The 26590-nt window shown below is 40.8% G+C and overlaps 3 protein-coding genes across 4 annotated transcripts in view; 2 read left to right on the top strand and 1 right to left on the bottom strand.

The window, feature by feature from the left end:
* The first annotated feature begins 985 nt into the window (after positions 1-985).
* On the top strand, positions 986-12101 carry LOC146471797 (major facilitator superfamily domain-containing protein 12-like). The gene is made up of 8 exons (XM_085120346.1): positions 986-3193; positions 4844-4955; positions 5904-6000; positions 7232-8007; positions 8364-8456; positions 9006-9098; positions 10125-10396; positions 11407-12101. Exons 1-8 carry the CDS (start codon positions 2646-2648, stop codon positions 11528-11530), a joined length of 2115 nt encoding a protein of 704 aa, XP_084976472.1. The 5' UTR covers positions 986-2645; the 3' UTR covers positions 11531-12101.
* Positions 12102-12277: 176 nt separating this feature from the next.
* The window catches only part of LOC146471798 (5-hydroxytryptamine receptor 4-like), a 28152-nt gene continuing 13839 nt past the window's right edge, over positions 12278-26590 (top strand). Inside the window, exon 1 of the mRNA XM_085120347.1 lies at positions 12278-12499. The gene's annotated coding sequence lies outside the window, so the exon portion shown is untranslated. The remainder of the gene's footprint in view (positions 12500-26590) is intronic.
* Positions 16761-22540, bottom strand: LOC146471799 (uncharacterized). Of its 2 annotated transcripts, none has more exons than XM_085120351.1 (2): positions 22415-22540; positions 16761-19954 (listed from the first exon to the last, which is right to left on the bottom strand). In XM_085120351.1, exon 2 carries the CDS (start codon positions 19922-19924, stop codon positions 19163-19165), a length of 762 nt encoding a protein of 253 aa, XP_084976477.1. In that variant the 5' UTR covers positions 19925-19954; positions 22415-22540; the 3' UTR covers positions 16761-19162. The 2 variants fall into 2 exon arrangements, with proteins under 2 accessions (XP_084976477.1, XP_084976476.1); XM_085120350.1 differs by lacking the exon at positions 22415-22540 and adding an exon at positions 20961-21115.

Raw genomic sequence — 26590 nt, forward strand, 5'->3', positions numbered from 1 at the left:
TGTAAATCCCAAAAGGAGTAATAAAAATGCATCACTTTGACCAGAAGCCCAAAATTTTAGAAGTACTCCAAATAGAATGATGCGTACCATTTGATTTTCCAACTGGAATTTCCGTGTTTTCCATGTAAATGGTGAGCACCCCAGGAATCTTAACCGCTAGACCTTATGGGAGTAAACAGAGGGTGCGCATATGGTGGCAAAAAGCTTTGATAGCTGAGAACTTGTTACTTGTGTCCTGACAAAATACTACACTACTCCCGTAGCCACATATTTTCGCCTTAGTAAAATCAGTCATATTGCCCAAAACTGATCGGTAAATGAAATACAATCCATCTTTTGATTTCTCCCTTTTTATATTACTGCAAATATTGAGCATGGACAGTCATCCAATGTATCACGCATTCATTTTTTCTGTTACATTCAAACGGTTTATGTCTCGCCCGAGGAGTGAGAAGATCTGGGCAATGGAGTAGTCATAGACATGCAGACCATTTGTTTTTCTTTCTACAGTGTCATTTGTTATGTTTTTGACGTTCAACATTTACAGCTAGGTGGTTTACAGTAATGCTGGTTCGCAAAGGAAGTGCCCAAAAGGAGAATGTCCAACTGTCTGCCTGGGAAAAACAAACATGCTTGGCTTCTAGAAAGGTAGGTTAAAGAGACAAGATTGCTCACTGAAAACTACAACAGAAAAATTTGCGCATGGATTTCTTAAGACAATACTCTATTTGATGTCTCTAACCCTTTGGTTGCTAGGTAACTGCGCCTTGCAAACGGCATATCACTGACCCAAGAAGATGTTCGTGGAAATTAAATAAGAGAAGAAACGAGTTCATTTATACTCACATAGATTCGGACACTGTAGCAAGATTTCCTTGGGGGGGGGGGGGGGATTGGGGATCGTTTATACACAAGCTGACGATTGAGTGGTTGAGCGCTATAAACTCAACTAGATCTTCAGGCGTTAAACTAGACAGTTGACTTAAGAACGGTAACTACTAATAAAGAAGTATTTTTGCGCGTTTTATGACTATGTGGAAAAAGCAGATTTTAGCAAGGGCTATTGGAGTCCAAAAAGAAAATTGGGGGAAACCACGCATTCTTTGGAGATAATTAAGCATCAATAATTCTAAAAAGCTGTAAAATATAAAGGAATGTATGCCTTTTTTTTTTCTTCAAATTGAAGCTTCATTATCTCTGAAAAATTCATGGTTACCCCAAATTTTCTATCTGGATACCAAGAACACTTGCTAAGTTCTGCTTTCTCCGCATAGTTTTAGACCGCGCAAAAATATCCTTGTGTTAGTAGGCACCACCCATAGGAAACCCGAGTATCTCGCGATGCGCAGAACGTATGCGCAGTAACAAAGTAGGTACCATCCTTAACTGCTTATATGTCCTTCACTCAAACCCTGAGCCTTCTCAGATCTTTGTATTTTTACCCTCGACTACCAGAGCTGATTTTCATCTCTTAGTAGTAACGTATGCTCTAGTTGTATGGGGTTCCTGTGGAAAAATCCTTTTCGATGAGCTGCAAAAAAGATTCACAGGTGAGAGCTGCCAAAATAATATTCGGCTCAGACTGGTACACACCTACGGCTAAGCGTTATTCTAATTTCCGCTGTTTGTCTCTCTTTGTCAAATGGAATTTCACTCCATTTTCGATTCAGTGTGAACTTCTAGCTCTTAGAAGTCGGGGTAACAGTATAATCGGAATGGATTTCGTATTTTTTCGATTAAACGCCTCCGGCGTTTATTTAAAATTCGGCAGTTTTGTCCCGGTGTTTTTTCGAGTGCGGCGTTTAATTGGGGTCCGGTGTTTACTAATGAAATGCGATTTTCAGCCATTTTTTCAGGTTGATTTATTATTGCCGATCCTCGAAAACCTAGTAGCAGTTTGTCAGTGCTGGACGATTTTTTCGCTGTGCAGCAACTATCCCAGTTATGTTACGCCGGTATTTTTCCTCTGAACATTTATTAAAATACCAAAACAGCATGCCGTACTTGATATGTCGTAACAGTGCCATTCAAGTGGTTACTATTTACTTGTAACTGGTCCTTGTGACCTCGACCCCTAATAAACGCCGGGACCCCGATCAAACGCCGGGGCCCCGATTAAACGCAGCCGGTGTTTATTTAAAAATCGGCAGTTTTGATCCGGTGTTTATACGAAGCCGGCGTTTAATCGGGGTCCGGCGTTTAATCGAGAAAATACGGTAAGTGCCATCTGAAGAAGGCTGTCAATTCAATGGGCGATTCAGTGGCATGGTCATTGGCCAAAAATAAAACATTTTACTTAACGTGATTCATGAACAAATTTACAAAATTTGTTAAATGTAGATGCCAACTGGGTTTTCCGGTTCACAGCTTGTATAAGAACACATCAGAACAAACGCAAAGATGACTTGAGCACTGGGAAGAATGACCAGTTTGTGACCTGTTTAACGAAAAACCGTGAACCGGTAATGATCAAGAATAAATTGTGTATTAAAACCTTGCGCCCCTTTTTGTTCTCACGCATTTCATTACAAAACATCACTCTTGACTTCTCTCGGTGAATTCCATGCTGGAATTTATTTGCCAGGGGGATAAATCGAATTGTTCAGAGGTACTGGCGTAAGCATTTAGAAAGTCACAGTTAAAACATGACGAATCAAAATCGCGCGGGCTCCAATCGGCTTGAGGATAAACTAAATCAAAGCGGCAAAAAGCGGAACAAAGCTCATCTGCCAATTGTGCAGAGACTTTCCTTCAGTGTAGGACATTTCTTAAACGATGCCGTAGTCGGAGCTTGGGTATCGTACATGTTGATTTTCCAGACAAAGGTTTTGGGCATCTCTAACAGTACTGCTGGATATCTATGGATCGTTCCAAGTTCAATAGATGCTGTTACCTCCCTTGTGGTTGGTTATGTCTGCGATAACCTCAAGTTCCCGCTTTTTGCCAAATACTACGGCAAGCGTAAAAGCTTTCACCTGCTCGGGACAGTTCTCGTTGCGGGATTATTCCCGTTTCTTATGATGCCGTGTTTCGTCTGCGGGAAAGATTCATCTGAGTGGAAACTGGTTATTTATTACGGTGCTATCATGGTCACGCTTAACGTTGGATGGGCTTTATCACAAGTCACCCATTTGGCGCTCATACCAGAGATTGCTAAACGGCCAAATGAAATGGTAGAGCTACACGCTTTAAGGTGAGTACAATTTCAATGTCTCTGAGTCTGAAGTAAGTCCTCATTAAGCAGATAAAGGAGTTAGTTTCTGAAGAGATTGCGGTGCTGTGCCTGTGGGGTGTAGAAACGAATGTTTGGTTTATCAACCGTCAGAGTTGATAACTAAAGGTAAATTGGCCATCGTAAAACGGTTTCGAGCGTTTGCCGGCCCTTCGTCAGAGGATTCGCCGGCTCTGACGAAGGGCCAACGCTCGAAACGTCAGAACTCGAATCTCTTTATGGTGGCCAATTTATCTTTAGTTAGCAGCTCTGTCGATAAACCAAACCCTCATTAAACAGAGGCTTGCATTGTCTTGTATTTCCGTTTGGGCAGGCTTTCCATGTCTAAGCAAAGGAATGTTATTCATAAACAGTGATAAAGAAAACATCGCTTTGTTTCACTACTTTTAAAACGCCAAACGCACCTTTTAGTCGTAAAGTTAACCCAGGAAGGTCCTCACTAAATACTCATGCGGAATGCGGAGAAAAAATGTAACTCGAAGGTAGAAAAGCAAACGAACATAACGACCAAAAAATGCAATTTTTCTGGGGACAAAACCGATTCATTTTTACGTTGCCCATGCTGAAAACATACACGGACGCTAACATTCCAAAAATTCACAGAAGAAAACAACAACAAATTTGTGAACTTTGGCCATCCTGTTATGTATAAACATACTGATAGGAATTGCGAGGAGTACTGTAACGTATTGAGTTACTATCATGCAGAGGTTTACAATTTACGATTCTCAAAAACTTGACAGAAACAAGTTTTAAGGTTAACTTTATCAAAACAAGTCAAACGCACGTGCAAAAACCGGCACGGATTGCGGGTATGCACGAGGTTAGAAACACCCCGTGTTGTATTGGGTTAAGTAATATTTCCGGAGCACATGACCTTTGCTGCTCAAAATAAGGCATTTATTTGGGTGGCGAAGTAATTGGCTTTTTTTTTCTTACGACATCGGATATATTTTAACTGCTATTAACTCACCGGCGAGAAAAATGAAAGGAAACTTTTAAAGATCGATCTATCGACTTTTCGAATCTTACAATAATTCTGTACAATTCTACTTATTAAAGTATACTTGATATTGTGTGGGTTTTGTGGTGGTCTTACAAATTTTGCGACAGGAAATCAAATACGTAAAAGAGGAAGGGAACGGTTCTTACGTCAAGAATTCTGGATATAGAGGCTCTTAGCGTCTACGTCTGAAAAGAATATAGGATAAAATTACCGAAACACGATGTAAAAGCGATTTATATGCATCGTATGTTAATTGCATTTCTGACATTGTATCCCGTACCGACAGTTAAACTTCATGATCACATGAGGTTACAAGTAAAACCGGGTGGCGGAGTAGCAAGGGATTAAAATAGCTCAAACCAGTTTGCAAAATGCTGCGTTTAACCTGATGAAAGATATTTCCAGATGGAAAACCTGAGAGTTAAAGTAAAAGAAACCGAGAAAACCACAATCTCAGACATATGGCTCCAAGGGATTTTTTGCTCTCTTCTTAAGCTTACACTAGGAGAGAAAAAACTCGCTTATGATAAGATTGAGTGTTGCCGGGTCTTTCCTCTTGAATATTTTCCGTTTCATATCATATCGTCTTATTCCGGATCTTTCAGGTCAGGAATTACATTTGTCAGTGGCATTTTCATGTACGCCATCACATGGATTCTCCTAAGGACCGATGGTAGGAATGAAAATATCTCTAAAAGTCAGTGGAAAGACTTCATGGTAAGCAACATATTGCAACCAACTTTTGTTGCGTTAAAATCATCTTAATATTTTTTGGGATAGAGGGTAAGGGTGGGGGGGGGGAGGGGGGGCAAAGAGGAAATAAGGGGGGTGGAAAGGAGTGGAGGAAAACGGTGCGTGTTTGTTTGCGGTAAAAGTTACACGCTCAGTCATCAATTTTAAAACGTTCCCCTTCTTTAATTCTTTCCCCCTCTCCCCTTCAATGTTGAATTTCTGCAAGCGAGAGTGAAACAAACGCTGTGAAGGAAACACTAGAGGACGGGGTAGGAGGAGTAAGTGCTACATACAGGGCTGTCAACCTCATACGTCTTCAAATATGGAGAATATGACTTCCCGGGGGGGGGGGGGGGGACGTACATTAAACAGTATCAGAAACAACGCTACTCATTTCAGATTTTCTTGTCAGAAAGTCGAGTCTAAGACAAATAGCAAACTTCGTCAATTATCCGGGAGGTTACAGACATAAATCTGGAGACCGTATCTCCCGGTCTCCAGATTTATGTCTGCAATCTCCAGATTTTAAGCCATATCTCCCGGTCTCCAGATTTATGTCTGTAATCTCCAGATTTTGAGCCAATATAGGTGAGGCGTGATTTATCGGGGGTCTCAGTGAAGTGTTTCAACAAATTGTGACTGCAGTTGTAGACTACGAGCGGTCTCTTCCTTTCATTAGACTGCTAAAGTTGTCCTTCAGTTTCCTCGGCCTGATCCTACTCCCCATTGGAAATGTTGAAGTTATACAAATCAACGATAAAACTAGAACAGTTTGGGGAAAGCAAGGGATAAAAGACCGATGATTTACTGACAGGAATCTCCCCCACCCTCTGTTATTGTACAAATTAAAAAGAAAGCAATGTTTTTTTTTTCAATCCGAAAGGAGAATGAGATGTTAATGGTTTCCAAACCTTCTTGTTCTATTTCTTGCAGAAAATGGCTGTAATTATCATAGGTACAGGTTGTCTTTTCTCGTTAATTTTCCACCTTGGAACCAAGGAACCTCCTGCTGAGGTACAAAATGAAAAAGGTTAGTGCAATTCTCAAAAGCGTTTTCGAGTGAAGGTTGAAAGATATTGTATGTGTTGACTCCTCCTTGGCACACAGTCTATGTTTTTCCCGCCCTGTGCACCACTTGGTAATTACATGTTTTCTTGCGCTATGTGCCGCTTGGTGATTCCATGTTTTCCCGCGTTTTGCGCCGCTTGGTGATTACACGTTTTCCAGCGCTATGCGCCGCTTGGTGATTGCATGTTTTCCCGCGCTAGGCACCGCTTGGTGATTACACGTTTTCCCGCGCTAGGCACCGCTTGGTGATTACACGTTTTCCCGCGCTAGGCACCGCTTGGTGATTACACGTTTTCCCGCGCTAGGCACCGCTTGGTGATTACACGTTTTCCCGCGCTAGGCACCGCTTGGTGATTACACGTTTTCCCGCGCTATGCACTGCTTGGTGATTACATGCTTTCCCGCGCTAGGCACCGCTTGGTGATTACATGTTTTCCCGCGCTATGCACCGCTTGGTGATTGCATGTTTTCCCGCGCTATGCACCGCTTGGTGATTACATGTTTTCCCGCGCTATGCACCGCTTGGTGATTACATGTTTTCCCGCGCTATGCACCGCTTGGTGATTGCATGTTTTCCCGCGCTATGCACCGCTTGGTGATTACATGTTTTCCCGCGCTATGCACCGCTTGGTGATTACACGTTTTCCCGCGCTAGGCACCGCTTGGTGATTACACGTTTTCCCGCGCTATGCACTGCTTGGTGATTACATGCTTTCCCGCGCTAGGCACCGCTTGGTGATTACATGTTTTCCCGCGCTATGCACCGCTTGGTGATTGCATGTTTTCCCGCGCTATGCACCGCTTGGTGATTACATGTTTTCCCGCGCTATGCACCGCTTGGTGATTACATGTTTTCCCGCGCTATGCACCGCTTGGTGATTACATGTTTTCCCGCGCTATGCACCGCTTGGTGATTACATGCTTTCCCGCGCTATGCACCGCTTGGTGATTGCATGTTTTCCCGCGCTAGGCACCGCTTGGTGATTACACGTTTTCCCGCGCAAGGCACCGCTTGGTGATTACATGCTTTCCCGCGCTATGCACTGCTTGGTGATTACATGTTTTCCCGCGTTTTTCCACACCTTGCACCAGTTGTATGCGTCACCCTACTTTGCTCTGATTACATGGAGTTTCCCGCGCTTGGATCAGTTGTATCAAACACCACGTTCATCTAGATCCACTTATTATTTCAGGAACTTCCGATGGTTTAATTGTCCGAGATAGGCAGAGAAGCCATACAGCCACCCTGCCCCTTCCTGATAAGGCTGTTGGAGTCTTCCGTTTGTACGACGAAAAAGATCTCAATGCACTGCCAGCAGATTTCACTTCACTTGGAGCCGACACGCCTCGGGGGGTCATAAATGAAGAACAGCTAGCAGGCACGGTGCATGAAAACAAGGCACCTGAAGATAGTTGCAGTATCCCGCTTGAAAAGATAGACATTGAATCGCAGGTAACAGATCTAGAGAATAATATGGAAACTTACAAGTTTAGCGTTTCAAATCCTGGTTTTAAAACTGAAGATGAACAGATCATGGATGTTGAAAAGGCTGTCGTTGTTAGTGAGAAACAGGAGAAGCAAACCAAAAAAGAAAAATTCGGCTTTTCAAATCCGGCATTTATCAGCGAAGATAAGCAGAACATTCAAGGTGAAATTTTTCAGGATAGACAAGGATTAATATTCGATCCCCATGACAAGGTTCTGGTGGACGAAAGACAGAATAAGAATGACTCATCAGATTCTAATAGTCTCAGCGAAAGGTGCGCCTCATCACCGGAAACCGATTCTGTCTACTCCGTTGAAGAAGGCATCGCAGAAGATAAAATCCAGACACAACAAAGTGACTACGTGAAGGACAAATCTGAATCTGCTTCTCCAACTAGGCCCAGCTCTGTCTCTTGTCGCCACAGCTGCGGTGAAATGAAGAAAACCTGGACTGACTGGTTTAAGAGTCCATTGTTCTATAAGGTAATCCACATAATTGAACCATTAGCATGTTTCGTCACTCTGAGAGTTAAATTGTAGAGAACCTGGAATATTATTAAACGCTGGTTTTATGAATTTTAAAATTTGTGAAGCAAACTGGTTCCCTTTATCCATTTGATTTTACCCATTCTGTCAACGGCTTTCCCCCAGGCACTGGGGCCGTGTGCGAAAAAGTCATGATTGGTTTTGGTTCTCATTGATTGGCTGAGAAACTGGTGCGAGCTGTGCGAACCAATCGCGCGGGAAAGGAAGACCAAAACCATCGCGAATTCCTTTCGACACTCAATGGAAAACCGCTTGACTTTTGCTTATTTAATTTTACCGTTTACTTTGCACAGATTTCCTTCGCCTACATGTGTACTCGTCTCGTTCAGTCATTTACCTCCTCCTACGCACCAATGTATTTGACAGACACGCTTGAGTTTGAGAAGGTAATTTGGCTTGTTTTTTGTTTTTGGTTTTGGTTTGTTTGCACCGATAACAACTTCAGGAAAAACGGTAGACTTCATAGCGTTCTTTGGTGACGGAGTTAGTGTTAAAGGCACGCGGCTCAGCTGGTTAGCCGATAGTCACTTGAACAGGTTGGCAGTAACAGAACATTGCGTCGTTGAGACGTCAAGCTAATGTGACAGACTTGAGCTTGCTTATGCCTGGTGTGTTTCTCTTTTGTCTGGTATGTCTATAAATAAGAAAGCTTTAAAATCAGTCACAAACATACTTTGACCTCGAGAAAATCTTATGAGTGTGTTGACAATTAAAATGTCCAGTCTACAGAGTGTATTCACGGCGGCCATATTGGAGGTCGGAGCGAAGAATGATTTTCCTTTGGGAAATAAATTTTGTTTTTATGCAAATATCTTTTATTGTTTGGCTCTTCCAGCATGGTCGCCATGAACACGCTCTATAAGAAAGTGAACTCGGTTCATCTTGTTGTGAATCCGCTGTTTACGGATACATTCTCCTGACATCTTTTTTTGCAGGAGTCCATAGCTTATTTCCCTCTCGTCATCTTGATTAGCGGCATTTTTTCCAGCTTAGGCGCAAAGAAACTTAACGGGATGCTCGGAGCAAAGGTAACAGCTTATTGATAACAAAGAAAAAGTCAATGTGAGTGTATGGGTTGGGAGGGGGGAGGGAGAGGGGTTGTGGTGCGCAGAAGTGGTGATGATGAGAAGGTGCTCCGGTTAATTGTAAAAGTTGTGAAGACACATGGCGCAGGCGCACTTGGGGGACTATCACAGCAGCTACAAAGGGAACGTCACAAAACAATGGCTCTGCATGAGTGTCACAATATGGACCTTCAGATCAGAGTACGAGTACGAGATTGAGTACGAGTACGACTTTCAAAATTGCCGATCTCTCTCTGTACTTTTACGACATCAGTAAATTGGCCAAACTGTGGAGAAAATCAAAACGTTACTCGCAATTTTCCTTCCTCTATCTTATAATTAAGTGGTCACAAGTTGATAAAGTTGGGCTAATTATGAAGTAGTTTATAAAAACGTCAATTAATCAACGTTTAAAACGACGTTTTCTTTGCATTGTAGTACCGTTGCTTGAATTTCCAAGGGGCCGTTTCTCGAGATTCCTGGTAATTTACCGGGCGTGAAAACCATTTTATAAGGACAATGTTTCCAAATACGGATTCGATCTCTATTAATTACGAATGTTTTAAAATTCTTTAGCATTTTTAACAAATTGGGGAGATTTCGCTATAAATTGGCACCATTCGCTAAAAACGTATTTGTTTATTTGTTTATTTATTTATTTATTTATTAATATTAAAGCTTTCACCAGCCAGGAATAGATAATACAGTGGCGGGGGACACACAACAGAGTGAGACTCCAATTAAAGTGTTCCCTTGAAAATTAGAATACGCATATAAAATTTACAAAAATTTGAAAAAATAGTTAGCAGGTCTTGTACTTTAACAGGGACTACGGGAAACGAGTCTCTTATGCCCTTCCCTGCTCAACATATGAAGGTACAGCTGCGTGAATTACTGCAAAAACCAAGGGATTATGGAAGCCATAACTCTTGTCATCACTAAGTAGCAGCTAGCAGAACGAATTAACCCTAACACTTTTTTTCATTCCAGTGGACTTACTGTTTGGCCGCTTCCCTGGTTATTTGCTCTTCGGTCTGGTTCTTCTTGCAAAGCACATCGGGAAGGAACGCTGCCTATGGCGCAGCAATTCTATTGGGCTGCGGGGGTTCCGTCATGTATGTAACATCAACAGCGTTAGCTGGAGAACTGATCGGCGAGAACAAAGACTCTGGAGCATTCGTTTTTGCGTCGATAGGCATTTTGGCCAAAGTGGTTTGTGGAGGGGCTATATTTTTAACACAAGAATTCTTCCCAGTACACGGGTAAATGACAATAGAAATAACAACAGCAATTGTTTATTTTCGTAATTTTTACCTATTTACAATTGAACTGGCCCGCAGGTAGCAAGTGCTGGTCTTGGCGGGCCTATCTATACAGTTTTGAACATAATAACATTGTTATTACCGCATCTTCATAGTTAATCCGTTGTCACAAAGGTTGTTTGAACGATTTGATACCTCTCGCGCTTTTCTATCGCTCAGAATGTTGCGATGCAATCCGGACTTTGTTGCGATCGCGAGCACTAAATTTGAAAAGCTTCTGAAAAAATACGCGAAGTGTAGAAAATGGTGGAAAAGGGTGAAACAAGATGAAATTCCCAGTTTACTACAAAAAAAAAAAAAAACGCTTTTGTGACTGGGTATACCCGAGCTGTTTTAGGAGGAAACTACTGCTATACTAGCCACCAGTCCACCCCTGTAGCTTATTGGTGGTTAGAGAGTATAGAGAACGGAGAGCGGAAGAACATGGCTGCGGTCTAAATTAAAAACTAGAACTAGACACTCAAGCTAACTCAAATAACGCTGGCCTGACACACGGTGTAACATTGAGCGCAACATTGTGCATAGCTCAAACATTTCACCCTGTGTCTACACCTTGTAATCCTGAAATTGTTGCATTCTAGTTTGGTTCAATAATTCTAAAGTAAAATGATAGGTAGAATGATTTAGTAGTATAAGAAAGTTAGCTGCGCGCAGAGTTGCGACATCCATCGAAGCAGCCGTTGCTCAAAACTCAGGCCCGCACTACTAGCTACTACTAGAAGCTCGATTTTTAATTTTGAAAGCTAAACTGTATTACGAAACACATTTGGGCTATTAGAAACTACCAACAATCGATAATAAACGATTTTAAAAGTACTTTTCGGGCCCTGAAAATTCGTTCACTGAGTTTCGAGAAATGAACCTTAAACCCTGAAAGAGATTGTCTGAAGAACCCAAAGAACGTTGCCAAGATGGTTGCTGGATTCACTTTGGTTTATTTGTTTTGTCAGGGCCACATCTGAGTACATCCGTTTTGTTTTCTCCATGGTACCCGGCGCTGGCTCCATTCTTGGTTTCTTTGCTGTCATTGCGTTCCTACCAGCAACTGTGAGGTGCAGGAAAGTAGGTAAGTAAAAATGTATCTAGACAGGGAATGAAGACGTGAGATGATACAGAAGAAGCTCTTGCGTTTGTTTTGACAGGAGCGAATTGTTTGATTGAGTCACTTGCCGAACGCTTGAGAGATTATCTAAGATACTGATTCCCCAAACAAAGATACTGTCTCAGACTAGAAACTGGAAGGTCGCAGGTTCGATTCCTCGTGTACTTGTTATTGTCTATTTCATTTTCGTATTCTCGAAAAATCTTGGAAAATAACACGGTGGTATTAACCGGAAATCTCTTCCTCGAGATCAGGCCCTGCAAGCTCAACATTATACGTAGGTTTACATGAAGTACAACACCCTTTCTACGGCTAATGGAGGAAAGGTTTTCAATAGGCCATTTCCGTGTTGATTTTAGCCCCATTATGAAAGCGAGACTAAGTGCAAAGCCTTTATTATGAAAATAAGTTTTCGTTCATATGCAAACAATACTAATTTTCATATGAAAAGTTTTGCCCCTAGCCTCGCTTTCATAATGAGGTTGACAGCTAGCCATCATTCAAAGCACAACAGAGGTAACCTTCTGACGCTGATTCCGCTTCAGTTCAGTGAGGATACAAAGGAAGTTCTCAATAGTATCCAAAAAGACAATGGTAGAGTGAAACAAAATGACACGTGCATAAAAACGGTTTTCAAGATTCAGCAGCAGAGTTCAAGCAATTTTAAGCTTCCACTGATTTTCTTACTTGTTTGGCCTGTGCAAAATTGAATTCTATTTAATAGCTTATGTATTTCTGTTTCATTTTTCTTTGTTAGTTCACACAGCAGACAAATCAGCTCAAACAGAGGATATGATTGACATCCTCTACAACAATTCAGCGGCATTGTACCACAACTACAAGGAAAATGAGCCTGTGATACATGTAACAAGCGGCAAAGCTCGCGTTGTAAGCTAAGAAACAAACAAGAGGCCGAACGAACTGAAGCATTAAAACCGCCGGTAAGAGCCTACATTACCTTCCAATAGTATGTTACTCTTGATTTTAAGATGATGTGATAACGACAAAGAATCTTAAAGCGGCGTAGAGGGAAAGCCGCCTTCCCAACCTCTACGTTCCATTTACTTTTAGCAAATGATTCAGTCGCCTCATCAGTTTCGACCATGTTTTTCGTTTTCGTTTCGTCCGCCGCATATAAAACTCGTCTACTTTTGCTTTTAGATGACAGAAATGTGCCATTTCGTCTCCTCTTACACTCTTTCGCCGTAGGTAGCATACATTTAACACCGTAAATAAATTTATAGGCAAGATTAATAGCTACTGTAAGAGGAAACGAACCAAGAGAGCAGCGGAAATCGCTACTCAGTAAGTCAAGAAACCGCAGAACTGATGCGCAATAACAATAATAGACACCGTCCTTAATTTTTACTCCCCGGCATTAGGCCTCTGTAGTCGAGACAGACCTGCTGCTTGGCGGGTGGTTAAGCCAAGTGGGAGAATGAAGGCTGCTAAATATACACGAGGAAAATCGATTATAAGAAGCTGATCTGCCTCAACTGACCTGTTTTACACTGCGGTTCAGTACAGCCAGGATTAAATGGCGAAAGCTCCATGGTGAATGAAGTGCTTTATTTAGATACAAATAATATGAAAATTAGGACGGGTGTACATAAGCTATTGTAGTTGAACCTGACTAAAAGGAACGTGAAATGTCCAAATTATACCAAGCATTAGATGCATTCAGAAGGTTCCTATTCAACACTGTGGTGTTACGAGATGGAGGGAGATACCGTAAATACACTATCTGAATCATCCAATAAAAAATGACGTCATTTCCCGTTGAGGAAAAGGCGAGCAGCTCGTCTCAGCTCGTTCTGTAAATAACTGCTTCCACTTTTTCAGTACATATTGTGGCAAAAATGGAACTTTTAGTACTATTTTTACGACATATAATATACAGCCAGGCGCATTGTTGTGGCGAAGATTTCGCTGTCTTAAAACGCGTAATTTTGAAACTCTTGGCTCTAGCGGGTTATGATTAATTGAAGACATCATTTTGAATAGCCTTTCCCCTGTGCTCTATATATCATTGGTTAAAAAATTCGGGCGGTCTTCTTATCCATTACAAGTTATTCACAACGACCAAAGAAATGCAATCTGGCTTCAAGTTTGCAATAGTCTTCATTTTACTTTACGTCTTTAATCAGCTCTACAATGTTTGCACTTTGCTCGATTGGTTTTCCATCGATTTCCAGGGAACACTTGTCCTGTTCAATGATCTTGAAATTCCATCCAGTTTCCTTCGCTATCTGGGCAAACTTTTCTTCTGAGCCAACACTGAAGGAAAACGCCAGTATAAGTCTTCCTGATTCCTTCAAGTGTTCCTCTCCTTTGGAAAGGTAACTGCGAAGACCTTGGTATCCAGGATCCACAATCCCGTGCAGCATTGGCTCTATATCGGTTCCTGCTGTTGTTCCATGGCCACCCCACGGATGGTTCCAGTAAATCATGTCGAACTTTCTTCCAGTGATTTCTTCGTGATCAAAGACGTCTGCAAGTACAACATGGAAGCGGTCTTCCACGCCGTGGAGTTTTGAATTCTCTTGGGAGTTTTTCACGGCTGCTTGGTTGATATCGCTTGCCCAAACATGGCAGTTATCCGACAACAAAGCCAGTGAAATAGCGGTATACCCTGCCCCGCAACCTACCTCCATGAACTCGACGGGCTCATGTTGGGATTTTTTCGCAGCTTCTTCCGTTGCTACCTTGTAGAATGACATGTTAATGAATTTAGAAAGCTCAGTGTTAATGTCAGGGTTGAACACTTCAGGGTACAGCAAGAATTCTCTCTGCAGAGTAGAATACTTGTAGTTGCTCGCTGTTGTCCGTTTTCTCATTTCCTGAATGAGAGCTTGGCTTTGTTCAAGTTCACTCTTTGAATCCATCTTTTATTGCAGTCGTACTGGAAGAATTCTCCTTAAACAAAAATATGAAATTATTTAATTTACGCTTTGGGCGGCGCACGCATGGAACTTTGTCAAGCAATGTGATTAAAGAAAGGCCGCCATCATGAGCAAAGAGCTTAGGCAAAGTCTTTTGATGAGAAGGATAATCGATTTCATAGCACGAAACAAACAAGTGTCACCCATAATGACTTTTACTCTCCATAGTTTCACGATTTTTTTCTAATCAATCATGAAACGAGGCAAAAAACAAACAAAAAAGTTTAAGATGAAGACACTTTCACGATACACCCGCCGACGCTCTTATGTCTTAGATCAGACTGCAATACGGTGGAACAAATTGTTCGAAAGTGTTTTGGAGGGCTATTTGTTTGTTTCTTGTCTGTTTTGTTTACAGAGTTTGGAAAAGTTCAAATATGGTCGAAAAAATATTGATGTGCTCAAAGGCTGCGTCACGCCTACTTGCCTGCATCGACATTTACATTTTTGTTGTTTTTTTGTTTTTTTGTTTAACAAATTCACACGTAAATGCCTTCGTTGAGTTTCTGTTTACAAAAGAAGTCAGTAGGAACAAAATCGTCGTCGCCTTCAAACTCTTTTGAATTAGACATGCTGACCATGCTGTTTCTCAGTTAATGATCTGACCGTTCACAAAAATCAAGCGAATTCAGTTTTGCCTTTACTCATGTGGTGCAATTAAGCTCAATTTGCATGAATCGATCGAATTTTCTGAAACACATAATTATTGATAGCTGTGAAAAGTTCCAAGATTCGAAATAATGAAGCTTTTCTCAGGGCTTCTCTGCTCCCAATAGAAGCTAAAGAAATTGAACTTAGAGGCTCCACGATCAAATGCCGTTTTAGTACAGCGACTGATTTAAATATGACTTAACACATTCGAAGGTGCCATTGTACAGTCAGTAGACACGAAACGATTATAACATTAACACTTTTTCGCTGAATCATATCGCACGTAATGAAATATCGCCACAAAAAGAAAATAAAAAAGAATGAAAAAGAACAGCATCAGACTTATGACTAAGCATGTCAATAACATATGCAAGAACGCTTTTTTGTCCATTCGAAATATTGGCCGACTTCGAAAGTACCTTGACCAGTCTACCACGGAAAAACTTGTCCATGCTTTTATTACATCTAAATTGGACTCGTGTAACAGCTTACTTGCTGGTCTCCCTGATTCCGAATTGTCCAAATTACAGTCTGTTCAGAACACTGCTGCTAGATTAGTTAATAGGTCTAAGAAATGTGAACATATAACTCCGGTTCTTCAAAGACTGCACTGGCTTCCAGTCAAGGCCAGAATTGATTTCAAAATCCTAGTTCTTACATACAAAGCGCTTAATAATCTGGCTCCAGATTACATATCTGAACTCTTTTGCCCATATCTACCATCACGCCCATTAAGATCTGCTGACCAAAGGCTCTTAGCTACTCCTCGCTATAACACCAAGACATATGGAGCGAGAGCTTTCTCTGTCTATGCTGCCAATGCTTGGAACTCCTTGCCGCTTCAAATAAAGAAGTCCGAGACATTGAACTCTTTTAAATCTTCAGTTAAGACATATTTATTTCGTAAATTTTATCAATTAGAGTAGGTTTTTTAATGTGACTATGAAGTTTCTTTTATATATATATGTATTTTTCTCACATTTGTAATTGGCATTTTTATAGAGTTGTAAAGCATTGAGACTTAGTGTAATGCTTAATTATATATTATTATTATTATTAAGGTCTCATTCAATTTTTTTTGCCAATAAGAAAACTTTTGAAGCCGCGCACTCCATCGGTTCTAAGGAAACAACACGATTACTTAAATATGATACAACACGGCATCAATAGAAAGCAGTTTAAATGGTTAATTAAATAGTTTCAATGTCATAGCCTGCTACAAAGTAAGTTTCTTACCACGCTGGCAGTGAAGCTGACGGTTGATGAACCTTTTGCAGATCGAATAGCTCTGAACACTTTGGATTGATCAGAGCACTTCGGATATTGTGACAAACCAGTGGTGTGAAACCGCAAGACGGTTAATGGTCACGAAAGCGCATGCTTTATCAAGTCAGCAAACTCTACGGATGTTTGTGATTGAGGCAAACAGTTTTTTTACCTGACCTAAACCAAAATTTGAAAAAGCCGACTAATATAAGGTCTCTTTACCACTTAAGATACGCAAATTGAATTTGAGCTGTTCTCCTCTTTTCCTATTCCTTGAGTCCACTCTATTCAATGTATAAAATTTATGCATTGCATCGATTGCATTCTGTTCCTGAAAGCAGGATTAGCAACAACCAAACTTGATTTTATTACATTTTACATCATAGCCTTTCAAAGTGATCACCACCAGCGTGAAATTCGTATATAATAATGTGACATGGCATGACAGATTTTGTTTTTCTTGCACTCAGTCTCAGTGCTACTTTGCGGACGACTCAAACATAGCTTTAATCTATTATAATTCAATTTGCATGTATGTACAGGATTTTTAGAATTATTATTTCTTAAATATTTCTCAAAATAGCCCTTGCTAAGATCTAGAAAAGTTATCTGAACCACCAATTGCACCACTTGCTCGTGATTCCAAAATGGGGACCAAGTTTCCATTCCGCTCAAGACCGTCTCGGATCCTCTATTTCTTTTGCGAGGCTAAGGGTGCGTTCGATTGACCCTATTCCGGAATAAGAATACATTCCGGATTATTCCAGAATAGCCATTCCATCCTTTCGTCAATAAAACGATTATTCCGTTTCTGGAATAATGCCCGCGACATAACACGCAGACAGCGGTTTTCCGAAGGAAAATACAAATTTCCGTAACATCGTGAACAGCAACATGGCGGCGACATTGAAGGTCATTGTTGCAGGTTTTGCAACTTTTGTTGAAGAATTTCTCGAGGAGGAATCTGTACAAGAGGAAGAAGATGTCTTAGAAGAGTTTCTGCTCCTGTTTTATGCAAATAACTTGTTGTCAGAGCGGCGTAAAGCGGTTCGCATCGAAGGTTATGCGGAAGCTGTTGTTCCCAATTATAATTTGTCAGAGTTTCGCAGCCATTTTCGCATTTCGGCGAACACATTCGAACACTCTCCGCTTGCATTATCGCCGTAATCACTTCCCAGACTTGTTTCTTCTTGTAGTTAACATTTTGGAACATCTCTTTCTTTTCTTCGTACAAGGAAATGAGGAGAAGGTACTCTTCCCGACTCCAGGAGTATCCTTTTTTGAGTAAAATTTCGTTTTGCTCGCACGCAGCGGAAGCCATTTTGTTTGTTGATTTGAAAAAAAAAAACCACGAAGCATGACGTCATTATTCTGGATTATTCCAAGTATTCTGCTCTCTGGAGCAGAATGTTTGGAATACATTCCATGTATTCCGGAATTGGAATAGCGTCTCAATCGAACGGTTGTTCGGGTTTATTCCTGTTATTCTTATTCCGGAATAGTGTCAATCGAACGCACCCTTAAGAAACTGCTATGGATTGCAGAAAATCTCAAATTTAGCAAAGTCTCAAATTTACCTTATTGTTTCTGGATCAAAGAATCGGTAGAGCTCGACTGAGAGAAAACCAAGCGAACAAGTTGTAAAAAATCAGGAATTGGAATAAATGAACTTAAAACTTGGTTTTCAAACAGTTTGCTGCGGAACGAAACGCTCCCCATTCCAGTAACCGTGAGAAACAGGGTCCGTCCCAAAACTGTCCTCGTTTCGATCTAAAAAGCAGCTTATATGCAAATTTTATGGTGGCGATGATTATTTTGAAATTAAAAACAAAGTACACCCGCTGTTCCGCGGTCTGCAGTTCCACGAATTAGTCAGTACTTTTCATTTCGAAATAATCATCGCCATGCAATAGTGAAAAGTGTAAAAATAAGTCATTTTTAGTAGGTTCCGAAGGTTCTGCAGTTCCACAGATTAGTGACACCCGCAGCCATGCATGTTAGAAAGCGGGTATGGGAAATGACGTATTTTAGGCACCGTCCTTAATTTTTACTCCCCATCAGGCCTCTGTAGCCGAGACAGACCTGCTGCTTGGGTGGTTAAGCCAAGTGGGAGAATGAAGGCTGCTAAGTATACACGAGGGAAATCGATTATAAGAACCTGATCTGCCTCAACTGACCTGTTTTAGACTGCGGTTCAGTGCAGCCAGGATTAAATGCCGAAAGTTCCATGGTGAATGGAGTGCTTTATTTAGATACAAATAATATTAAAATTAGGACGGGTGTACATAAGTTATTGTAGTTGAGCCTGAGACTAAAAGGAACGTGAAACGTCCAAATTATACGAAGCATTAGATGCATTCAGAAGGTTCCTATTCAACACTGTGGTGTTACAAGATGGAGGGAGGTACCGTAAATACACTATCTGAATCATCCAACAAAAAGGACGTCATTCCCCGTTGAGAAAAAGGCGAGCAGCTCGTCTCAGCTCGTTCTGTGAATACCTGCTTCCACTTTTTCAGTACATATTTTGGCAAAAATGGAATTTTTAGTACTATAGAAAGCCAGGCTTATTGTTGTGGTGAAGATTTTCGCAATTTCTCATTTTGAAAACATCAATTTGAATATCCCATGTGCTTTATTGATTGGTAAAAAATTCGTGCAGTCTTTTTATCCATTACAAGTTATTCACAACGACCAAAGAAATGCAATCTGGCTTCAAGTTTGCAATAGTCGTGAGTCTTCATTTTACTTTACGCCTTTAATCATCTCTATGATGTTTGCACTGTGCTCGATCGGTTTTCCATCGATTTCCAGGCAAAACTTCTCCTTTTCAATGATCTTGAAACTCCATCCAGTTTCCTTCGCTATCTGAGCAAACTTTTCTTCTGAGCCATAACTGAAGGAAAACGCCAATATAAGTCTTCCTGATTCCTTCAAGTGTTCCTCTCCTTTGGAAAGGTAACTGTGAAGACCTTGGTATCCAGGATCCACAATCCCGTGCATCATTGGCTCTATGTTGGTCCCTGCTGTTGTTCCATGGCCACCCCACGGATGGTTCCAGTAAATCATATCGAACTTTCTTCCGGTGATTTCTTCGTGATCAAAGACGTCTGCAAGTACAACATGGAAGCGATTTTCTACGTCGTGGAGTTTTGCATTCTCTTGGGAGTTTTTCACGGCTGCTTGGTTGATATCGCTTGCCCAAACATGGCACTTATCTGACAACAAAGCCAGTGAAATAGCGGTATACCCTGCCCCGCAACCTACCTCCATGAAATCGACGGACTCATGTTGGGATTTTTTCGCAGCTTCTTCCGTTGCTAGCTTGTAGAATGACATGTTAATGAATTTAGAAATCTCAGTGTTTATGTGAGGGTTGAACACCTCAGGGTACAGCAAGAATTCCCTCTGCAGAGTAGAGTACTTGTAGTTGCTCGCTGTTGCTCGTTTTCTCATTTCTTGAATGACAGCTTGGCTTTGTTCAAGTTCACTCTTTGAATCATCCATCTTTTATTGCAGTCGTACTGGAGAATTCTCCTTAAACAGAAATATAAAGTTATTTAATTTACGGTTTGAGCAGCGCACGCATGGACTGAACTTTGTCAAGCAGTGTGATTAAAGAAAGGCCGCCATCATGAGCAAAGAGCTTCGGCTGGGTCTTCTGGTGTGAAGGATAATCGATTTTATAGCACGAAACAAACAAGTGTCACCCGTAATAACTTTCACTCTCCATAGTTTCACGATTTTTTTCTAATTAATCTTGAAACGAGGCAAAAAAAAAACATACATCCGTCGACGCTCTTGTGTCTTAGATCAGATTGCGATACGGTGGAGAAAATTGTTCGAAAGGGATAGCACTAATCTGCGGAACTGCAGACCGTGGAACCGCGGAACCTGCGGAACCTAGAGAAATGACTACTTTTTTTGCAACTTACATACCAGGTATAAGGTTAACATGATAACAATCTGTGAATCAGGTGATTTTTACTGAAGTTTAAATTTAAGTAGTTTACTTTATTTGGTTATGAAAAAATATATCTACATGTACTACCTTAACGTTAATAAATAAATGTTGCGTGACGGTTAAGATGCAAGCGTATGCAACGGCAAACCCAAGATTGGTGGAACGCCCTAATTAATTCCACCACCAACGGGCCACCGAAATTTGATAAGTTCATGTAAACGGAGTGGTCGTTCTAAAGGGTTTCATAACTTGCTTCCAGAAATTTACGCTTAGAGAGGATTTTCCACAGATTGCGTGACTCAGTTCTTAGTGACGAGCTAAAGCAAGGAGTCTCTGTAGGCCGACGTTTTAATAAACGCAAGTGCAACAAATGGAAACGTTTCATTCTCTTAGCCTTGACCACTGAAAGTATGATATATGTTATAAAAATCAGCGCGCAACTGTTGCTTTGCTCTTACAGTCGATCAAACGGAAGAGAAGGCCCTGATACCGCAACTCGGTCAGGTTTTCAAAGGATAACAAAGGATAATAAATAAAAAAGGAAACCAAAGGCAAAAAATACATTCATAAACAACTTACAGTTCTATTTCCAAAGCATAAATCCAAGCTACAATCCAAAAAATCTACCTTGAAAGCGTTGTCAACATTCAATATGGCGATTCAAGGGGAACACGTATTGCTTCTCACGTGCCTAAGCGCATGTTTAAGACTGACGTCATACATGACGCTGGCAAGAGTAGACTGGTTTTGAGTAGCCTGCGAGAGCATCCGGTTTTTCTGCTTGTAGCTCGAGCCGAAAAAATGAGCCCCATGTAATTTTCACGCAATCCACAAGCCAAAGAATCGGCCATTATTAGCCCCATTATCATGTCTGCCACTGAGAAATCCAATAAACCGGATTTACTGAAAGTCAGCGGAAATGGGAAAACCACTGGAAGCTTAACCTCAAATAGCTTGCGTAAAACGGAAATCATTGCCAAATCAACATTCGGCGGATATAACCGGTCAAGTCCCAACTAGAGAGGAAATTTCACAAATATCAATGTCAATTTTCAAAATCGCAACCATTTGTTACATATTGTTATCATGTTAACCTTATACCTGGTATGTAAGTTGCAAAAAAAAAAAAAAAAAATAGTCATTTCTCTAGGTTCCGCAGGTTCCGCGGTTCCGCGGTCTGCAGTTCCCCAGATTAGTGCTACCCCGAAAGTGTTTTGAAGGGCTATTTGTCTGTGTCTTGTCTGTTTTATTTAAAGAGTTTGGAAAAGTTTTTTATTGTCGGAAAAATATTGATGTGTACAAAGGCTGCGTCACGCCTACTTGCCTACACTGACATTTGCATTTTTGTTGTTTTCTGGTTAACAAATTCACACTAAGTGGCTTCGTTGACTGTCTGATTACAAAAGAAGGCAGTAGAAACAAAATCGTCTTCAAACTCATTTGTTTTCATGAATTAGACATGCTGACCATGCTGTTTTCTCAGTTAATGATCCCACCGTTCACAAAAATCAAGCGAATTCAGTTTTGCGTTTACAGTGGTGCAATAAGTTCAATTTGCATGAATCGATCGAATTTTCTGAAACAGATAATTATTGATAGCTGTGAAAACTTCCAAGATACGAAATACTGAAGTTTTTCTCAGGGCTTTTCTGCTGGCAATAGAAGCTAAAGAAATTGAACTTTAGAGGTTCCAAGATCAACTTATGCCGTTTTAGTACAACGACTGATTTAAATATGGCATTCCAGGCGCCATTATAACATTAACACTTTTTCGCTGAATCATATCGCACGTTATGAAATATCGCCACAAATGGAAATAAAAAGAATGATCAAAGAACAGCATCAGACTTATGGGAGAGGTCTCATTCAATTTCTTTGCCAATAAGAAAACTTTTGAAGCCGCGCACTCCATCGGTTCCAGGGAAATAACACGATTAATTTATTATGACACAACGCGGCATCAAAAGAAAGCGGTTTCAAAGGTTAAATAAATAGTTTCAATGTCATAGCCTGCTACAAAGTAAGTTTCTTACCACGCTGGCAGTGAAGCTGACGGTTTATGAACCTTTTGCAGATCGAAAAGCTCTGAATACTTTGAATTGATCAGAGCACTTCCGATATTGGATCGCGTCTAAACGTACACACGAGTGACCACGAATGATCACGGGTGACCACGAGTGACCACGAGTGACCACGAACGACCACGAGTGACCACGAGTAAGAATAACATGAAAATATTATACTGACGTCATAATGACGTCATTTGTATTAAATAGCCACTATTTAACCCCAAATGGACCGGTTTCGGTACGTAAATAGGTAAATGTGATATTGAAGACGTTTCCGAGAGACGAGAGGGGAGCGGAAGGGGGGAGGAGTATGGCATGAGGGTGGGGTGGTCTAAACCTCCTCCCGTTAACTTTAATCCCACCCTTCCCCCCCTTTTTTGTTGACTTTGTCTTTTGAGAACTTTGGGACTGCAAAATGTACTTAAGGAATAGTCATTTGCTTAGATTTGTTCCTCTGCCAATGACTACTAGTGAAAAATGGAAAATCACATTAAAAATAACTATAGTTTTAAAAATTCAACATCTGTAGCATTTGCATTTTTTAAAGGCGAAAATAAAGCCTTGCAAATGCTAGTCTCTCGATTTCATGAAACTAAGACTTGAAAATTAGGTATAATATAAAATTAAAGTCATAAATAAATATTCCCGCCATAAGAGCGTAAACGGAAGGGTACATCTGGGTACTAGGCTGGTGAGCAACACCAGTCTTCTGAGTCTCGGTATAAATACCCTGGTTAAAAATTTCCACGTGGCCATTTAAGAGGGCTAAATATAAATTTGGTAAATTTGGTGTATAAATCTAGACGCAAATTTCTTTGTCACCACCGCTGTTTAACTAACAACAGCCTTTTCATGCTAGAAGCATGAAACTAGTCTTAGCTTATTAGGAGAAAGTTCCTTTAATACATATTTTGCACTCAATTATTCTTTTTCTGAAAAATTTTTTTTGCATAAGCAAACGGGATAAAAGGGGGGTGGGGAAGTGTAGAGAAGGCGGAAATAACATTTTACAGTCGAAAAAGCGCGAACGCATAAAGGAGGCAAAGTCAACAAAAGGGGAGGGGGGCTGGTATAAAAGGTAACAAAATGCGGTAAATTTAGACACCTCCCTCCCCCCTCCTCCTTCTAACTACTGCTCTCTCCTCTGTCTCTCGGAAATGTCTTTAGTATCAAATTTCCCTATTTAGGTGTCCGAAAACGGTCCATTTGAAGTTAAATAGTGACTGTTCAATAAAAATGACGTCAGTATAATATTGTATAATATTTTCAAGTTATTCTCACTCGCGGTCATTCGTGGCCACTCGTGGTCATTCGTGGTCACTCGTGGTCATTCGTGGTCATTCGTGTGTACTTTTAGACGCGATCCCAATACTGTGACAAACCGCAAGACGGTTAATGGTCACGAAAGCGCATGCTTTGTTAAGTCAGCAAATTCTACGGATGTTTGTGATGGCATGTACTAAAACCTGGAACAGCGGAACGAAACCGCCGAAACCACCGAAACATATAAAAATGGCGATAATTTTTAATTCTCTCCTCCCTGGCAAGTAAAACATCTTCATCCTTCCCCACACCGTGCAATTTATCTTTTATTCCCTGCTGTCTTTGTTTCAATTTATCTTTGCCCACTTGACTTGTTTGAAATGTGACAGCATGTACTAACCCAAAACAACTAAACGAAACCACCAAAACGACCAAAACCAAAGCACCGAAACAGCCGAAACGAAACGAAATCACCGAAACAAGCGAAACAACCGTCGTCACGCAACGCTGAGCCTAAAAACGGTTGCTTAGGACTGGGAAGGTGATTACGCGGGATGCCCTGAGGGGTATACCGTGTCTAAAAACGGGTCGATTTTTTTTTTCTTCTCCGTAGCCACAAATCTGTACATTAATTTATTCATTAAACTCTTCCCTCTCCTACTCGAGATGTATTGTTCTGATTGTCTTCAACAGAAGTAGGCCAATCAAAATCCAGTCTTGTCGCGTATATCACGAGGGAGGGGACCCACTCACCCCCTACCTGTGTGACGTCAACGCATCATTTGATATATTTATTAAAACGGATTAAATTGGTGGCGCCATATTGTTAACATGTTGTGGACTCAAGTGTGCCATTTTCAAACGGAAATTTCACCATTTTGAAGCGGTAAATCGAAAGAATAACTTCTAAGAAGCACTCGACATCTAAAACGGTGGAAATTGGAGAGTTCCTGGCGAAGGAATCGTGCTTTGTTTGACAGTCTTAGACCACGATGGCAGACCGAAAAGAGGTCATTAAGAAACTTACGTTAACCTAATGGAATTTTCGAAAATTCCGGTGAAACCCTAAGTAGCGTAACACAAGGGAAACAACGTAACGCCATCTTCGTGACTCAAACGATTCCATCAGCAAGGATAGTTTTACCAATCTGCGAAGCATACAGTTAAAATGAATGAATCAGCCACAGCATCACGCGTAAATGCCAGTATAGGCATCTTGTTTTGTTTTTTTTTTTTTTCTTCATGGTAGCCACAAATCGGCACATTAATTTATGCATTAAACTCTCCCCTCTCCTAGTAGGGATGTATTGTTCTGATTGTCTTCAACAGAAGCGGCCCAATCAAAATCTATTATTTAGGCACATATCACGAGAGAGTGGACCCACTCATCCCTTCCTGTGTGACGTCAAATCATCATTTGATTTATTCATTGAACCTACATTAAATTCTGCCCTCGCCCAGAAGGGATCTATTGTTATGATTGTCTTCAACAAAAACGGCCCAATCAAAATCCATTATCGGCGCGTATATCACGAGGGAGGGGACCCACTCATCTCTACCTGTGTGACGTCAAAGCAAATCATCATTTAGAAGGTTGTTTTCGTTCAATGGCGGCCACATGTATGAATTCAAGTCTCTGATCTGTCGTTTTGAGAAAAAAAGCAAACGTTTTTCAAGCAGTAAATCGAAATAATAACTTCTAAGTTATACTCGGCAGTTTAAACGGTGGAAATTTGGAGAGTTCACAGCGAAGAAACTACGCTTTCACAAACAAATCGAATAATTCAAAGCGAAGGAAACCAGAACAGTTCAAGCGGGGGTTATGACGTTATCGCAGAGTTATTTCCGGTATGATTCCCAGTAACACAACGATAAAATATCACGCAGTCTCTCTGAATAAAACCATTCAATTATTTCAATTGCGAAGGGAGGATAGTTTTTTAAAAATCTGTGAAGCATACGATGGGGAATGAATGGTGCCACATTAAGCATTCCGTGTAAATGCCGTTAGGGGCATCTTGTTTATGACCAAATGCTGTCTCTCATACATATAGGAGCGAAATTTTGATTTTTTGTAATTAATTAGGAGTTTGTTTCAGGAACTCGTAAAAGCAATGTTGCCAGGACCCGTGTTTACCTCATTATTTTCTGCCTGGTTATCAGAGGCATCGTGGTTGATGTGAGCGTTCAATATTTCCCTGTCAAGAATCCATGTGATAATGTCCTTGTCTGTACTAGTAAAAGGGGAAGTAGTAATGTAAATACTGATCAACAGAGAACGCAACTCAAAGTCAGCAATCTTTTAATATATATTTATATGTTTTTATGATAAAAATATGTTTTACTTGCCAGGGAGGGGAGAAAAGTAAAAATTATCGCAATTTTTATATGTTCCGGTGGTTTCGGTGGTTCCGGCAGTTCCCGTGGTTCCGGTGTTTTCATTCCGGTGTTCCGGGTTTTAGTACATGCCGTTTGTGATTGAGGCAAACAGTTTTGTTACCTGACCTAAACCAAAATTTGAAAAAACCGACTTAAGACCTCTTCACCACTTTAGATACGCAAATTGAATTTGAGCTGTCCTCCTCTTTTCCTATCCCTTGATTCCACCGTAATCAAGGGATGAAATTTATCCATCGATTACATTCTCTTTCTGAAAGCAATACTAGCGCCAACCAAATGATAAGGCTTACACTCTAAAAGCGAGGCGAAGAGAACAACACGTCTTTGCTGAATGAAATGAATTTTTCTTGTCTTTTACTTGTAGGCTAATGCCATATTCACCTGACCTGATCGTGAGACTAGGAATCACATCGACATCGCAGTGAAATCACAGCTGGCCTCATATGTGTTATATGCGGTCACAGCGTTTGCAGTAAA

Source organism: Pavona decussata, unplaced genomic scaffold (genome assembly GCF_977016875.1).
Source record: "Pavona decussata unplaced genomic scaffold, jaPavDecu1.1 SCAFFOLD_102, whole genome shotgun sequence".
NCBI classification, from domain to species: domain Eukaryota; kingdom Metazoa; phylum Cnidaria; class Anthozoa; order Scleractinia; family Agariciidae; genus Pavona; species Pavona decussata.